This window comes from Pagrus pagrus (assembly GCF_965226575.1).
Source record: "Pagrus pagrus genome assembly, chromosome: 8".
NCBI lineage: Eukaryota > Metazoa > Chordata > Actinopteri > Spariformes > Sparidae > Pagrus > Pagrus pagrus.
Window position 1 is genome coordinate 30,870,629 of NC_140192.1, and position 17,289 is coordinate 30,887,917.

General features: G+C 39.3%; 2 protein-coding genes across 2 annotated transcripts in view; both read left to right on the forward strand.

The window, feature by feature from the left end:
* LOC311260752 (ectonucleoside triphosphate diphosphohydrolase 2-like) overlaps positions 1-17,289 on the forward strand; it is a 247,215-nt gene that overhangs the window by 19,863 nt on the left and 210,063 nt on the right. The gene's annotated exons all lie outside the window — the stretch shown is intronic.
* On the forward strand, positions 8,499-11,021 carry LOC311260735 (Golgi-associated plant pathogenesis-related protein 1-like). Its single transcript, XM_084358906.1, has 6 exons — positions 8,499-8,539; positions 8,722-8,748; positions 8,884-9,093; positions 9,294-9,371; positions 9,672-9,821; positions 10,645-11,021. The coding sequence occupies exons 2-6, from the start codon at positions 8,742-8,744 to the stop codon at positions 10,647-10,649; spliced, it is 450 nt and encodes a 149-aa protein (XP_084215032.1). The 5' UTR covers positions 8,499-8,539; positions 8,722-8,741; the 3' UTR covers positions 10,650-11,021.

Consider the following 17,289-nt stretch of genomic DNA (forward strand, 5'->3'; position numbering starts at 1 on the left):
TATTGACTCATCATTTTGTAGCCTTCTTTATAGCCCACAATCAGTAAATCAGCCTGATAAAAGGAATGACAGACGCAATGTAACTTTTTTTCAAAAACACATACCTACATACAAATGATGAAACTTGCATTTTACCGTGATGTTGTTCTGTTCCTTTCCGCCCAAAAATTCAAAATAATGGGAATATTTCTGCAAAGTTAATGCTGTCCTCTCTGCCATCTCACTACATTGAATTAGCTAGCTACACATGCACAATGACACAACTGTAGGTTTACCTTCCGCTGGCACGCAGCCACCTGCTGAGCAGCAGGAGAGGAACAGAAACAGAGCAAATGCTTCAGAGATTTTATTTTATTTTTGTGGCTACAAAAGGAAAGGACAATACAGCATTTTTTTCCAGTAACAAATTATTTTTATGAAAAAATAACTAATTAGTTGAATTGCAGAACTAACGCGTAACGTTACTCGTTTAAACAAAAAAGTAATCTGAGTACTTTGGAAGAAGTTGCCATCCATCTACCATCTTTTCCTCACTTTGACCATGATCTGTGAGTTACCCAGCCTGCACCTCTGCAGCAAACAGCCTTGTCCTGAGCTCCCCTGAGCTCCACACTCCACAGTATCCACAAGTGCGTTAGCTACCTATTCTCCTCCTCCTCTCCGGCGGATTCTCCAGCCAGGGCCTGTGACTATTCATACCTGCATACTCCCTGTGAAGCCTCAATAAATTTCCTTACTACACTACTCCCTGCCTTGTCGTCCACTTCTGGGTCCAACTACACCTACTTATTGTAACAGAACAGTGGTTATTGTAAGGCAATGCAAGGCAAGGCAAGTTTACTTGTATAGCACAATTCAGACACAAGACAACTCAAAGTGCTTTAAAGGGGCATAAAAATTACTTTAAGAAACAAAACAACAAAACAAGTTAAGAAATGGGGGGGGGCAAAACAACTCCATGATTACACCGATATTTCTGGCTTGGTTTGTAGTTTTCAACATTTGAAGCTGAGCAGAAGTCATTCTTCCTTTGCTCCAAAAACAATTATTTCAGTCTTATCTTTGTTTAACAGAAGAAAACTCTGGCACATCCAACCACTTAAATCACTGGTTATTTCCTGTTTTCAACCTACATAACTTTTGTCTTCCCCTTGTGGCAGGTAGGTTTCTTGGACACAAGCACATTGTTGTTGTAGCCTACAACAACGGTCATCATCTCCTAAATTCTGCAGTTTTGACAAAAAATGCATGCTACAGGTGTGCCAGGGCAGGACTGTCTCTACAGACACCTCATTTAAAAATTCTGGTATACTGCAAAATACAGAGATTTGTCCAGAGGGATTAGGCTTATTCAGTAATGTGTGAACTCTTTTTGAAGGGCTTAAAGGAAAAGGACATTTATTTGTATGTTAAAGTCCTGCACTCAAGCGTTGGTCTCTATTTATGCTTAATGTTTGCACCTCTTAACTCTGTAAAGTTGATTGTATGACTAACTGTTGCAGGCATCGAGATGAGTCAAACAGAGCCCTGAAGCTCTTTACTTAACATTGACATTAGCCACAAATGAGTCATTGTGGGTTGACACACCATTAATGATCCATTATTCCACAGAATTTGATCCTCCCAGACATGCAAACTACAAAATAAGAATTCTGTCTGGTCAATTGCCAGAATATTAACTGTAATGTCTGTCTTTGAGAAGTTGAGTTTTAGACCTTTTCAGAGGCACGCACTCAGGACTGAGCGATGTAGGTTGAGCTTCAGCGACAGATACAATTATGTTGTCAAATTACAGACAGTGGCTGCTGTATTGTGCAATACCACTGACACAGCTATCATCACATCAGACATAAATTTCACAGCCCCTCAACACTTGTTCATCATAATGAAAGGTTCCCTTTTTGCAAAACAGAGGAATCTGTGCACTGTATGACATTTAAAGTAATGCCCCTGAGACATGTTCAAACAGGTTCCTGTAAGTCACCTATATGCAAATCAGAACTTCTCACCATCTTACCAGCAAATCTGACATTAGCAGTGGGTGTAACACATTACAAAGTAATGTGTTACTGTAATCATATTACATTTGTAACGCAGTAGTGTAACATATTACTGCTCCTCTTTTATATTGTTTTGTATAATGATATAGTTTTATTTTGAGGCTGTTACAGCACACAACATTTTTCTGTAAAGTGCGCTTTTGGCTGGTTTTGCGCCAACTTTTCTGTCCGCTTTGGTTTATTACGTTATTAATTATTATTAAGTTTTACAGAAGACCATAAGGAAGAATTCTGGCAGGAAACATCACAAACTGGCATGGTTATCACGGCCCAGGACAGGAAGGCTCTACAGCCGGTGATTAAAACCACCCAGAACATCACTTGTACCAACTACAGAGCATCAGTGAAGTGAGATGTCTGCACAGAGCCCAAAAATACTAAAAGGCAACGCCCATCCAGCTACAGTCTGTTCACCCTGCTGCCATCTGACAACAGATACAGAAGTATCTGCTGCTGTACCACCAGACTACAGAGCAGCTTCACTCCTCGGCCTGTGGGACTCCTCAATTCATCATCAACACTCCTTTTTCTTAAATGGATGAAGCACAAAGGACTCACACAAATTTTATTTACTTAAACCCTTGTATTTTAAAAAAATGCCAATTCATTTACATAAAAGACAGATCAAGTGTACAGTACGTCCATGTTAGTATGGGACTGGACAACTAGACCATTTCTATATATTTTGTTGAGTTGTGTACTTACATTATCCCAAATGTTTCAAACAATGTTCAAACCCAGAGAAATCCCTATTTTATTCAGGGTAACAGTGCGTTTCATTTGGTCACCTGTTGCTATAACTTATGGGAGAGTCAGAGAGTGAGGAAGGAAGTCAGCGAACTAACTAAGGACTTTACATGAATAAAACATTTTCTCATCCATGAACATTTCTGAGTCAAGTCAGATAGATTTTCATCTGCAATGGTGTTTTCAGCACCAGCAAACTGAATTTTCGCTGTTTAGCCAGAATAATTAACTCTACATTTGCTGTAAACCAGCAAGCAGCAGCACATTGAGGGTTTGTGAATCTATATGTTTGAATTCAGATCAGCCGAAACCTCAGCACTCACCAGAGACTCCAGTTCTCTTTCTTACAGTACATAAACACCCAACAATGCAGGTCACCTCCTCCAAATGCTGCAGTCAGGCTAATTTATAGGAATGAGGATGAATCATTTTTTTAATCCCTAAAGTTCAAAAGTAATCTCTGAGCTCTCCTCCCTACAGTGACTCATGATCAGAGCAGAATCCGGTTTAAAACACTGATCGCAAAATCATCTCCTCTGCAAACCTTCTGTTCCAACTGAAACCCCTGAAAGGACAAATGTTTAATATTCCTGTTCTGATTAATGCCCTCAATGGGAATCTAATACGGTGCAGCATTATAAACATACTTTTATTTCCACTTTATTTATTTATTTTTTATTTTGCAAAGTTTTGACATACATTATGCATTAACATGATGTATGTATGTGTGTGTGTGTGTGTGAGACTGACCAATATAAATTAGTGAAAAGTCCACTTAACCATTAAAATGCTGCCCACTTGTTAATGCATCCATACTAATAATCCAATAATAAATATAAAAATATAATACTTTGCATAAAGAGCATTTTTGGACAATTAACGGCTGCCACAAAGAACTTGTCGATTCTGGCAGCCCCTGTGGACAAAATCACAAATACATAAAGGCTTTACCTCTTGTGAGCTGAAGTTATTTAAGAAACACTGATGCGGTGATACAGAGTGAGAGTCCACATTGAAGCATTGGATTGAGCAACTGATCATGTCACTGTGATTAGGTCGACATTTGGTGAATTGGTGGAAACATAAGCATGCATTAAGGGCCTGGAAGTATTTTATAGTGAGCTAATGAGATCCATGTGCTTTTGAAGTCTTCTGTTCGCCTGCGTTGAAATCAGGCCTCAACTCATTAAAACCACCAACAACTGTAGACGATGCAGACGAAGACGCAGTAAACACGAGGGAGTCTTTACTGGCTGAGACTTGACCACAACCTGTTTGACACCAGCTCAACAACATTTTTTTTCATATGCTCTCAGTGTACATGTTTACTTTGGCAGGAAATATGTCTGGGATCCAAGGGTGGTAACCAAACCAAGCAGTACAACTGGTAATTGTCTGTGGATCAACTCAGTTGTGTGAGAAAACTCAAAACAAAGAAATACCAATGAATCCCACAAACTCATTTTCACATGCTTAATAACCTTCCACAGAAGAAAAACATTTTCCTCCGCAGCCTGATATGCCCTAATGCGGGGGTGTCAAACTAAATCACACAGGGGACCAAAATTAAAAACTGGACGTAAGTGGAGGGCAGAACGGGGTCAATATTTGTTGAAAGATGTACTATGACAAATTATTCATTCAGAAATATGAACTTAACTTCTCCGAAGACATCAGAATAAACCACGCTTATAGATTTAACAAACAAATGAGAGATCAAATTTAAAATAAAAGACACATCAGTGGCATTCATTTTTTGTCTTTCTCTCTATGAGCAGTTTTTCGCTGAGTCATTTCCAATGAAAACATTTGATCGCAGGCGATCATAACAGCCAAAGAATTATTTTCATCAAAAATCAAAAAAAATCTAAAATCACTCTATGTTTCATGAACAACACCAACAAACAAAATGAGAATATTTTTGATGATCAATCTGTTGAAAATGTGCAAATATTTCAAACATAAAGTCTACCTTGTGATTACAAGAGAACACTCTTTTTACTTTATTTTATATTTGTGTGGAATACTCGGATGCTGCTAAAATTTCGTTGTACACTTGTGCAATGACAATGAAAAGGATTCTGATTCTGATTCTGACAATACAAAAAGAAAACACAAATTTAAGCACACTCTGCTTTGATGCACATTGGGGTCAGGTTCTGAGCTGTGGAAATTCTCAGGTTAGAGTGAAGGTGTGCATCAGTGAGACGACTCCTGTGTGATGATTTGTTCATCTTCATCACAGAGAAAAGTTGCTAAGTTGCCAAACATGCAGAGCATTTGGGTAGCTTGTAGGTGGAGTTGGGGCATCGTTTCAGGAATGAATCGTGGGAACTGTGCAGTGGCCACAGAGTCGATGGTGGTCCTAGCTTGCGTGACGCCCTGGGCGAACCTCACCTTCAGCCCCTCTCCACAAATGCCGCCCTGGGTGGCTGCCCATATTGCCCATATGAGGAACCGCCGCTGCACAGAGTCGTACTTTGCCTCGAGTGTGTCACTACATTGGAGTTCGATCAGCTCCATTTTTATATTTTATAGGTGCTCTGTCCATGTCAACTGCAAACGGATTACTGAGAAGTTCAAATTTGATTTTAGAGACCTGGTCTGTCATGGATTGGCAGCATGAAAAGTGACCCAAGTTCACTTGCAACATCTGCGTGTCCCTCAGGCACAGTTTCACATTAAAAGCGCTCAGTGCAGCATACATGTCCGTGATCACACAGTCCCAGCCCTGAAGCTGGAGTTCTAGCACCTTGAGGTGGTTTGTTATGTCGCACAGAAACGCCACTTTTCATCCCGGAGCTCTGTGGTGTCTCTCCCTCTGCTTTCCATAAACAGACAGATTTCCTCACGTAACTCGAAACATCTGTTCAGCACTTTCCCTCAACTTAGCCAGCGCACCTCTGTGTGATAGGGCATGTCACCATGTTCAGAACAATTCTCCTCCAGAAAAGACTTAAATTGGTGGTGATTTAAATCTCTGTCTCATAAAGTTAACCGTCCCTGTTGGTGCTCATTACATGTTCCATTTTCAGGTCTTTACCGAACAACGCTTCCTGGTGTATGATGCAGTGATAAAGTGTCAGTTCACCTGCGCAATTGTCCTCCCGCATCTTCTGCCCACTAATCCACTCTTTTCACTGCACAGCGCAGGTGCTCCATCTAACAGTAGTCCTACTAGTTTGATTGTAATTCCTGTAATTGGTTCAAGGACTACCTGTCTCATAGACAACAATGTGTGACTGTAGGAAATGATCGTTGAGTGTTTTTACTAGGGCCGGGACTCGATTAAAAAAATTAATCTAATTAATTAGAGGCTTTGTAATTAATTAATCGAAATGAATCACATTTTTAATCGCATATAAATATTTGACCTGAGAGCAGTGAGAAGCAATTTTTTTCATATGGGTTTTAGTATACCATTTAATAATGACTGAATACATAAGCTTAAGCAACAAAACATTGTTTATTTTTTTTTCAAGGTGGTACTTAACCAAGACCAACAGACTAGGGATGCAAATTATTGATTAATTCATTAATCGTTAGTTGATGGACCTTATCGATCGATTAACGATTACCTGATAAGATGCAATTTTCCCGAGTACCTAAATTTAAGGGGAAAATTTAAGCTGAACATTCCTTATACAGGACGCTACACTAGTTTGTTAGTTTATTTTTAGAGCACAGCACAATGAAAAATGTTTAAGTAAAACGTTATTTGGTAAATGGTCTTTCCTGCCACTACACTATGACGATTACTGTATTTAACTAGACTACTTAATTCGCAGTAGCATAAACTGATTTGTTGAACTCAGCCTGATGTAAGTAAGGGATAATGTAATGTAACTATACATTATCCCGCTTATTACACAGCCTTGCGAGTGAAATAAATAATAAATAATCACCCACAATGATTCAGCAGCGACAAGGATTTTTCGGTAAAGTTTTAACTTTCACTTTCACTTTCTAGGCCGGCCTGAGAGAGGAGCTGGACAGCGTGCTGTGGTTGGTGTTAGGCGTTGAAAGTCCAGCTGTCTTGCTTATGTTGCTATATGTTGCCAGGGCGGATCAGAGCGCCGTCCCTAGCTGCTCTCGTGTGTCCAGTCACAGACATGATCTGACAACTTTCAAGGCCGGCCTGAGAGAGGAGTTGGACAGTGTGCTGTCTTGCTTATGTTGCTATTGCCAGGGCGCCAGTGTCAGCGTTTTTTTAACTCGTTAAATAATTGTGCTCCAGTATAATCAGTATGCCTGAAACTCATCCAGTGAGAAACGTTCTGCGGTGCAAATATAAGTGCGATTAAAATGCGCTAATTTTTTTAACACGTTAATTTTTGTGTAATTAATTAATCTTAATTAACACATTAAAGTCCCAGCCCTAGTTTTTACCATTGTCTAAAGGGGTTCCGCAAGGTTCAATACTGGGTCCTGTCTTATTCACAATCTATATTAACAATAGTACATCCTTTATAACAAATTGTAACGCCCATCATTATGCTGATGATACAGTCCTGTACTGCTGTGCTAAAACTGCATGAAGCCATTACAATTATCCAGCAAACTTTTGACAAACTGGGGGGTTTCTGAATACAAATATTTGGGTATCTGGTTGGATCAGAAACTCACATTTAAATTAACACTTGTTAGCAAGCCAAGACAAAAAATTGGTTATTTATACAGAAACAGAACTACTTTCCCCATGTTCTCTAGGAAACAGATCATTAGAGCTGTTGTTTTATCTGTCCTGGATTATGGTGATGTTATCTATAGACAGGCCTCTGTCTCCACTCTTACTCCACCAGACTGGGTTTATCACTCTGCCCTCAGATTCATTACTGGTGACTGTTATTTCATTCATCAATATATTCAATATGAAAAAGTTGGATGGGCACCTTTAACAGTAAGATGTGACAGCCACTGGTTTCTGTTTCTTTTTAAATCCTTGAAGAGCAACATGCCATCATATATCAGCTCTTTATTAAACTGGTCACAGAGTCACTATTCAACACACTCTAGTGATTGTATAATGCTCCAAGTTCCCTGGGTAAATTAGGGAAAACTGCTTTCAGTTTCAGTGCTCCATACACTTCGAACATTTACAATGTACATTTAAACTTGATACAGTTATACCTATAGGTCAGTTAAAGACTATGATTTCAAACTACTCAGCATTTGAATGTAACTGTTTTTTACTATGTGCTGTCCTGTATGGTTGTCTGCCATTTATCTTTATGCACCTCAGTTTTATTTGTGTTTTGTCATGTTCGTTTGCTGCAGTTTCTTATCATTTTCAGCATTTAATTTTTTTGTTTTATTGCTGTTCTGTCATATTGCTTCTTATCTGTTATCATTGTCATGTACCCATTCTGTTTACTTGCTCTGTGATTATGTTCGTTGTTTCTGTTTGTTATCACATTTTTGTACCTATTCTGTTCTTTTTATGTGTGCTCTCGACATCATTGAAAATGAGGGCTTGCCTCATTTAAATAATGGTTGAATGAATTAATGAATTAATGTATTTGCCCCTAATGTCATTATGGAGAGGAAAAAATGACAAAAAACACTATGCAAAGGAATGTGGAATATCCAACAATGTGCAATGTGAGCCCTTTTCAAAAGGGGGTGTGTCTGTCTCCTCCTACGTATGGATGAGGAAGGAGAGGTCCGGCTCATGTGTATAAGTATGGGCTTCAAGACAGCAAGAAGTAGAAGAGGAAAACATCCTGAACCAGGTTAGTGCCAGAGACTACTGCAGTCACAGGAGGGTATATATCTTTAGATAAGCTGTCAGCTCTGTGAAATTACTCCATTCTGAATATTTGTGAATTTGTAAACATTTATTAGATGTTTTTATTATTTTGTTGAGAGTGTATTACTGCTCATTATTCTTCACTCTGTTCTTATTTGATTTCAGCCTTCATCATAACAGACACAATGGCAGGTGAGCCCATTATTTTGCTTATTCATCCTGTCAATACATCCACAATGTTCAACATGCCAGCCTTAGTTACTGCACAAGACATGTTTCCTGTAAACACTAAAAGCTCATCAATTTAAAATGTCTTTGTATCTACAGATTCAAGATTTCAGCAGGAGTTCCTGGCAACCCATAACACTTTAAGGAAGAGGCACAAGACACAAGCAATGGTCCTTAATGACGAGCTGACTGCTTCAGCTCAGAAATGGGCCGATCACCTGCTGGCAATAAACACACTGGAGCACAGTAGTACTAAGGACGGAGAGAACGTCTACACTATGTCCAGTTCAGAAACCATAACTCTTACAGGTGAATTATTGACCTAACCCGTTTCTTTTCCATCCTTTTATCAAGTTAGTGTTTTAAATATCTTCCTACTCACTAGATACACTCCTTCAACTGATTTATTTGATTACCTGCTAACCCTCCAGACACATCACATCAATCAACTACCAATTCAAATGTTCATATCATGTTTGTTTTTGGGTTTTTTTCCTCTCATGTTTTAGGGAAAGAAGCTGTGGAGTCATGGTACAGTGAGATCAAGGATTACAACTGGGGCAGCCCTGGATTCGGCAGCGATACCGGTAAAACACAAATAGAGACATACATTTGAAATGTGTAGATGCGTAATAAAGATAGTTTTCATACTGCATACCTGCATCTTGCAACTGAGACATTAAAAAAAAGAATGACTGGAATAGCAAATTTTTCATGTTTCTTTGCAATATTAGATGAAGCTGGGGGAAATAAACAGGGTTCATATCAACCTTGTGTTGTAGTTTCTATGAGTTTATTTTTATTTTTTTTACATAATGTCTTCTTTTGCAAGTTAGAAACGCAGCACCCCACTTTGACCTTACTACACTGCTGTGTCCTTCCCGCAGGTCATTTTACTCAGGTGGTGTGGAAAGACAGCACTCAGCTGGGCGTGGGCATGGCCACCAATGGCAAAAAGGTCTTTGTGGTGGGGCAGTACCGGCCAGCTGGCAACATAAACACCAAGGAATACTTCGAGAAGAACGTCCTTCCAATAGGTAACATTTACCACAGTTTTGAATTTGAATTTTCTGTTGTTTGAGTAGAAGAACGAGTAGTATTTGTTTAGATTTTGTGGATTTTATTGCTCAGGCATCTTATAAATGCTGGATAATTGTGCCCTCAAGTGATGTTGTGTTATGGTTTTGTCCAAATTAAGCCTATGTCACAAAGTAACCAAGTGCATTAACTCAATTACAGCACTTAACTTAAAGATTTCTTTCACTCCATTACATTTCAGAGCAATATTGTATTTTGTACTTCACTACAAAAATGTGACAGCTATAGTCATTTCCAGGATAAAGATTTTACAAGACATATAATCCACTTATATATTCTACAGATTTAAAATATGATGTACCGTTGTGAATATATATGTATGATGTTGTTAAGAGCCTTGTTTGCACACAGACTTTGGATGTTTTGGTTTTAGCTAGTAAATAATACCAGACAACGGGATGCTGCTGAACTGGAGTTGTCAAAGAATGTGTTGTAAAATTATAGTTGAGGGTCTCTTTTTGTACTTTTCACACTTTTAAATTTTTCTCATCACACCTCACCAGTTTGTGTTGGTACCAACTTGCTATAGAGTGCATGCAGTGAGTGCTGAGGGGAAGCTTATGTAGTTTTTAAAATGAAACCTGATTCCACAACAGAAAGCTAAATAACTTCTGTACACTGTGGCAGATGCTGAGTCTTCTTCTCATGACTGTACTCATTCTTACATATTGAAGGCTTTTAGAATAATAACATTTTTCCTGCTGCTACAGCTTCTCATGCATTAGCTTTATCAGTTCACCTGTGTTAACTGTGACTTTCCAGCATAAAGGCTGTGCATTTTATAGCCGGCAGAGGGATGAATGGAGCAGACAACACATCTAGCAATAAAGATGGAGCAAGCCGAAAGAAAACATGCCCACTACTGTAGATGACCTGGACCGGCCCTGCAACAACCAACACATGATGGATTTATAATTCATGCTGAAAAAAATAAAAAAATAAATTGTTCTTATAAAATTGTCTTGATTCTGGGTGCTTTTAATGAGGTTCACAGATTTTGTACATCAATGTGGATTTGGTGTATTAAGTTTATGTGCATGGTACAAAACATGTAAGTACATTTTCACTCATGGCATAAATTCAGCTGAAAATACTATTTACTATAAAGAATAAAGCCACATTAACATGATTATCCACCAGACATCTCCGATTTCATTCATTTTAATAGACACAGAGACAGATTAAAGGAAATACCTGAATCAATAATTGTAAAATTCAGGTGCCTGATCAGGGCTCTACAAAATCACTGTGAAATTTTCAGAGAATGATTTCACTTTGCTCTTACTCTTATATAAGTATTAATGCTGTGCTTGAAGAGTCTCCACTCCCAAACTATTTTATGATGTTAGCTGTTGTGAAAGTGGACCACATAGCTAGTAAAGGAACAGTATATTCATACGTTTACTTACGGTATACTGTCATTAAATAAAAAGTGGACTATATAACTAGTAAACTAAGAGTCTATAAGTTGACTAAACTAAACTAAACTAAAGAGAGGGCTCGAGTGTATAAACACCAAGTTGACTTATAATATAGTCCACTGATGTGGACGGGTGTGTGACTTTTCCTCTTCTTTCCTTAAATCAACAATCAGCTCCTTGGTTTTGCTGACATTGAGCAATTGATTGTTCTCTGTGCACCACTCTTTTATAATACGGGCAATGATGGTGGTGTCGTCCGCATAGTTCACAGTAGAGTTCTCCTGATGTTTGGGAGTGCAGTCATGGGTGTACAGTGTGACCAGGGGGGGCTTAGCAGACAGCCCTGGGGGGACTGGAGCACATCCAGGGGGGATGAAGGGTCTCTTACTAACACAATTTATCTTGGGTATTTCTTACATTGATCCCTCCTTAAATGACAAACAACTAATGAGATGAATTGCACATCAGTTGCATTATATGCAGTTTGAAAAAGTGTGAGATGACTGGAGTTCTAATTATAATGTGACGTTTTAATTATAATCAACAACGATCTCTCATCTCATCTCATCTCATTTTCTTGTCCACTTGATCCCTATTGGGGTCGCGGGGTGTTGCCCCCTTTCGTTGGGTTGCAGGGCTACTGGAGCCAAATCCAGTTCTCAGAGGGCGAAGGCCAGGGTACACACCTGGATGAAACGCCAACTCATCGCAGGGCCCTCTGATGGCAGGGGCTGCCTCGCAAGGTGCCAACTGCGCATCAGGAGCAATTTAGGGGTTCAGAATCTTGCTCAAGGATGCTTCGGCATGTAGCTCGGTTCCGCCCAGGGGAGCCGGGGTTCGAACCCCCTGCTCTACCCACTGAGCAACAGCCGCCCCAACAATGATATTTTGTTTTATTCTGTACTCATCTGACACTGTGACATTTTGGACCAAGGTGCAGATGAAGAATTTCCTAATCAACAATTGCTCATTTTAAACCTACAAAAGCAAAGAGTGGACTTCTTTATCTCCAGTTTCAGCTGCTGTAGCATCTGTTGTCCATGTGAAAGTAATTCCAGCCAATAGGTGGCAGCATAACACAACAGAACGTGCTTCCTTGTTCTGCATGTTGCATATTAAAAAGCAGGAAGTGCACAAAAAATAAGTGACCTAGAATTAATTTCATTAGCATCAGTTTTGTATTTAAAATAGAGGGAAAGGGAAACACCCACATAATAAATGTGAGGGTATTATATTTGATTTCACATAAGAATAGAAATCAGTTCTGTGTTTCATGTTAGATATTAAATACAACATACTACATAACATTCTGAAACAGAGATGTGGTGTGTAAGCATTGACTTATTAACAATTTTCTATTTACCGCAAGGGACGTTTGTGAAGCTGCTGGTAAGCACACAGGGAAGTGTAGTAAATTTGCAGTAATGCAAAGATGCAGGTGTATCATGAGGATGTTGTAGAGATGAGAATGAATGCATTCTGTGTCTACCTGTTTTGCATAATGTCTTCTGCCCAGGCACGCTTACGCCCCCTTGTGGCTATAGGTTCTCAGGACTATAACTTTCACCTCCACCTTACTGACAACACTGTTGAGAATGCAGACACAACGGAAACCAAATTGCAATTATTTGTTGCTGAATAGAGGATTAATAGAGAATGAATCCAGTATGCACAATGCAGCTCCTCTTTGTTGTGATTTGACTTTTGTATCAGCACCTGTTCTGGATTTTGGATGCATCCGTTCCTTTGTGGCAGGATGGATGTGTTCTATAAACCTACATTTTCTAAATAGCATGTACCGAAAGAAGTCATGTAAATGTAGACACAGATGACAGATCACGATTAATCAGGCACCGCCTGATGACCTGACAGCTCTGACTGTCAGTTAGTTTATCCCAAATGTACCGGGAGCCAAACCATTCAATTCTATAAAGACTTAATGTAGAATTAAAGATATGATTCCATGTTACACTTTGAGTCACTGAAGTGATCTAAATACTGAATTAAGGGAACACTTCAATCACACATCGGATCTTGATGAATGGATAATTCAAGTTGAATGTCTTTACTGATGTACATTGTATAATTTGTCGAGAACAAAATGGCATAACAACGATCAATGGAAACCAAAATCATCAACCCACTGAGGGCTGGATTCAAAATCACACTGAAAATCAAAGTGAAAAACTGAAATCACGGGCTGATCCAACTTGTGTGAATTTATCAGGGCAACTCATAATGTGACTCAGTAGTGTGTATGGCCCCCGCAGGCCTGTGCCTGTGCCAACGTCTGGGCATGCTCCTGATAAGTCGGCGGGTGGTGTCCTGGGGGATCCCAATTTTCAAACCCAGAGAAATCCCTATTTTATTCAGGGTAACAGTGCGTTTCATTTGGTCACCTGTTGCTATAACTTATGGGAGAGTCAGAGAGTGAGGAAGGAAGTCAGCGAACTAACTAAGGACTTTACATGAATAAAACATTTTCTCATCCATGAACATTTCTGAGTCAAGTCAGATAGATTTTCATCTGCAATGGTGTTTTCAGCACCAGCAAACTGAATTTTCGCTGTTTAGCCAGAATAATTAACTCTACATTTGCTGTAAACCAGCAAGCAGCAGCACATTGAGGGTTTGTGAATCTATATGTTTGAATTCAGATCAGCCGAAACCTCAGCACTCACCAGAGACTCCAGTTCTCTTTCTTACAGTACATAAACACCCAACAATGCAGGTCACCTCCTCCAAATGCTGCAGTCAGGCTAATTTACAGGAATGAGGATGAATCATTTTTTTAATCCCAAAAGTTCAAAAGTAATCTCTGAGCTCTCCTCCCTACAGTGACTCATGATCAGAGCAGAATCCGGTTTAAAACACTGATCGCAAAATCATCTCCTCTGCAAACCTTCTGTTCCAACTGAAACCCCTGAAAGGACAAATGTTTAATATTCCTGTTCTGATTAATGCCCTCAATGGGAATCTAATACGGTGCAGCATTATAAACATACTTTTATTTCCACTTTATTTATTTATTTTTTATTTTGCAAAGTTTTGACATACATTATGCATTAACATGATGTATGTACGTGTGTATGTATGTATGTATGTACTGTATGTGTGTGTGTGAGACTGACCAATATAAAGTTGTAAAAAGTCCATTCTTCCTTGACCATTAAAATGCTGCCCACTTGTTAATGCATCCATAATAATAAATCAATAATAAATATAAAAATATAATACTTTGCATAATGAGCATTTTTGGACAATTAACGGCTGCCACAAAGAACTTGTCAATCTGGCAGCCCCTGTGGACAAAATCACAAATACATAAAGGCTTTACCTCTTGTGAGCTGAAGTTATTTAAGAAACACTGATGCGGTGATACAGAGTGAGAGTCCACATTGAAGCATTGGATTGAGCAACTGATCATGTCACTGTGATTAGGTCGACATTTGGTGAATTGGTGGAAACATAAGCATGCATTAAGGGCCTGGAAGTATTTTATAGTGAGCTAATGAGATCCATGTGCTTTTGAAGTCTTCTGTTCGCCTGCGTTGAAATCAGGCCTCAACTCATTAAAACCACTAACAACTTTAGACAATGCAGACGAAGACGCAGTAAACACGAAGGAGTCTTTACTGGCTGAGACTTGACCAATACCTATTTGACACCACCTCAACAACATTTTTTTTCATATGCTCTCAGTGTACATGTTTACTTTGGCAGGAAATATGTCTGGGATCCAAGGGTGGTAACCAAACCAAGCAGTACACCTGGTAATTATCTGTGGATCAAATCAGTTGTGTGAGAAAACTCAAAACAAAGAAATACCAATGAATCCCACAAACTCATTTTCACATGCTTAATTAACTTCCACAGAAGACTCACTGGATGCAAGCCGAGGGCCATCGAGGTGCATCAGTGAGACGACTCCTGTGTGATGATTTGTTCATCTTCATCACAGAGAAAAGTTGCTAAGTTACCAAACATGCAGAGCATTTGGGTAGCTTGTAGGTGGATTTGGGGCATCGTTTCAGGAATGAATCGTGGGAACTGTGCAGTGGCCACAGAGTCGTTAGTGGTCCTAGCTTGCGTGACGCCCTGGGCGAACCTCACCTTCAGCTCCTCTCCACAAGTGCCACCCTGGGTGGCTGCCCAAATTACCCATATGAGGAACCGCCCCTGCACAGAGTCGTACTTTGCCTCGAGTGTGTCACTACATTGGAGTTCGATCAGCTCCATTTGGACGTTTATGGGTGTTCTGTCCATGTCAACTGCAAACGGATTACTGAGAAGTTCAAATTTGATTTTAGAGACCTGGTCTGTCATGGATTGGCAGCATGAAAAGTGACCCAAGTTCCCTTGCAACATCTGCGTGTCCCTCAGGCACAGTTTCACATTAAAAGCGCTCAGTGCAACATACATGTCCGTGATCACACAGTCCCAGCCCTGAAGCTGGAGTTCTAGCACCTTGAGGTGGTTTGTTATGTCGCACAGAAACGCCACTTTTCATCCCGGAGCTCTGTGGTGTCTCTCCCTCTGCTTTCCATAAACAGACAGATTTCCTCACGTAACTCGAAACATCTGTTCAGCACTTTCCCTCAACTTAGCCAGCGCACCTCTGTGTGATAGGGCATGTCACCATGTTCAGAACAATTCTCCTCCAGAAAAGACTTAAATTGGTGGTGATTTAAATCTCTGTCTTTTATAAAGTTAACCGTCCCTGTTGGTGCTCATTACATGTTCCATTGTCATGTCTTTACCGAACAACGCTTCCTGGTGTATGATGCAGTGATAAAGTGTCAGTTCACCTGCGCAATTGTCCTCCCGCATCTTCTGCCCACTAATCCACTCTTTTCACTGCACAGCGCAGGTGCTCCATCTAACAGTAGTCCTACTAGTTTGATTGTAATTCCTGTAATTGGTTCAAGGACTACCTGTCTCATAGACAACAATGTGTGACTGTAGGAAAACATTGTTCTGTGTTTTTACCATTGTCTAAAGGGGTTCCGCAAGGTTCAATACTGGGTCCTGTCTTATTCACAATCTATATTAACAATGGTACATCCTTTATAACAAATTGTAATGCACATCATTATGCTGATGATACAGTCCTGTACTGCTGTGCTAAAACTGCACATAAAGCCATTACAAATATCCAGCAAACTTTTGACAAACTGCAAGATTCTCTTTTTAACCTGAAATTAGTCCTCAGTGCAAACAAAACCAAATTCATGATATTCTTAAGAGCCAGAGATATCACAGACATTGGTCTACATGTTACCACTCTGACAGGACACAGTATTGAAAGGGATTCTGAATACAAATATTTGGGTATCTGGTTGGATCAGAAACTCACATTTAAATGTCATATTAACACATTTGTTGGCAAGCCAACACAAAAAAATGGTTATTTATGCAGAAACACAACTACTTTCCCTGAATTCTCAATACTGGCCACAGAGTCACTATTCAACACACTCTAGTGATTGTATAATGCTCCAAGTTCCCTGGGTAAATTAGGGAAAACTGCTTTCAGTTTCAGTGCTCCATACACTTGGAACATTTACAATGTACATTTAAACTTGATACAGTTATACCTATAGGTCAGTTTAAGACCATGATATACTCTAACATTTGAATGTAACTGTTTTTTACTATGTGCTGTCCTGTATGGTTGTCTGCCATTTATCTTTATGCACATCAGTTTTATTTGTGTTTTGTCATGTTTGTTTGCTGCAGTTTCTTATCATTTTCAGCACTTCATTTTTTTGTTTTGTTGCTGTTCTGTCATATTGCTTCTTATCTGTTATCATTGTTATGTACCCATTCTGTTTACTTGCTCTGTGATTATGTTCGTTATTTCTGTTTGTTATCACATTTTTGTACCTATTCTGTTCTTTTTATGTGTGCTCTTGACATCATGAAAATGAGGGCTTGCCTCATTTAAATAATGGTTGAATGAATTAATGAATTAATGTATGTGCCC

Bases quoted from the DNA above. Each gene is read 5' to 3' on its own strand.
- LOC311260735 (XM_084358906.1), top strand. The intron at 9,094-9,293 runs GTGAATTATTGA...CTCATGTTTTAG, and splicing joins AGAAACCATAACTCTTACAG to GGAAAGAAGCTGTGGAGTCA. The intron at 9,372-9,671 runs GTAAAACACAAA...TCCTTCCCGCAG, and splicing joins TGGATTCGGCAGCGATACCG to GTCATTTTACTCAGGTGGTG.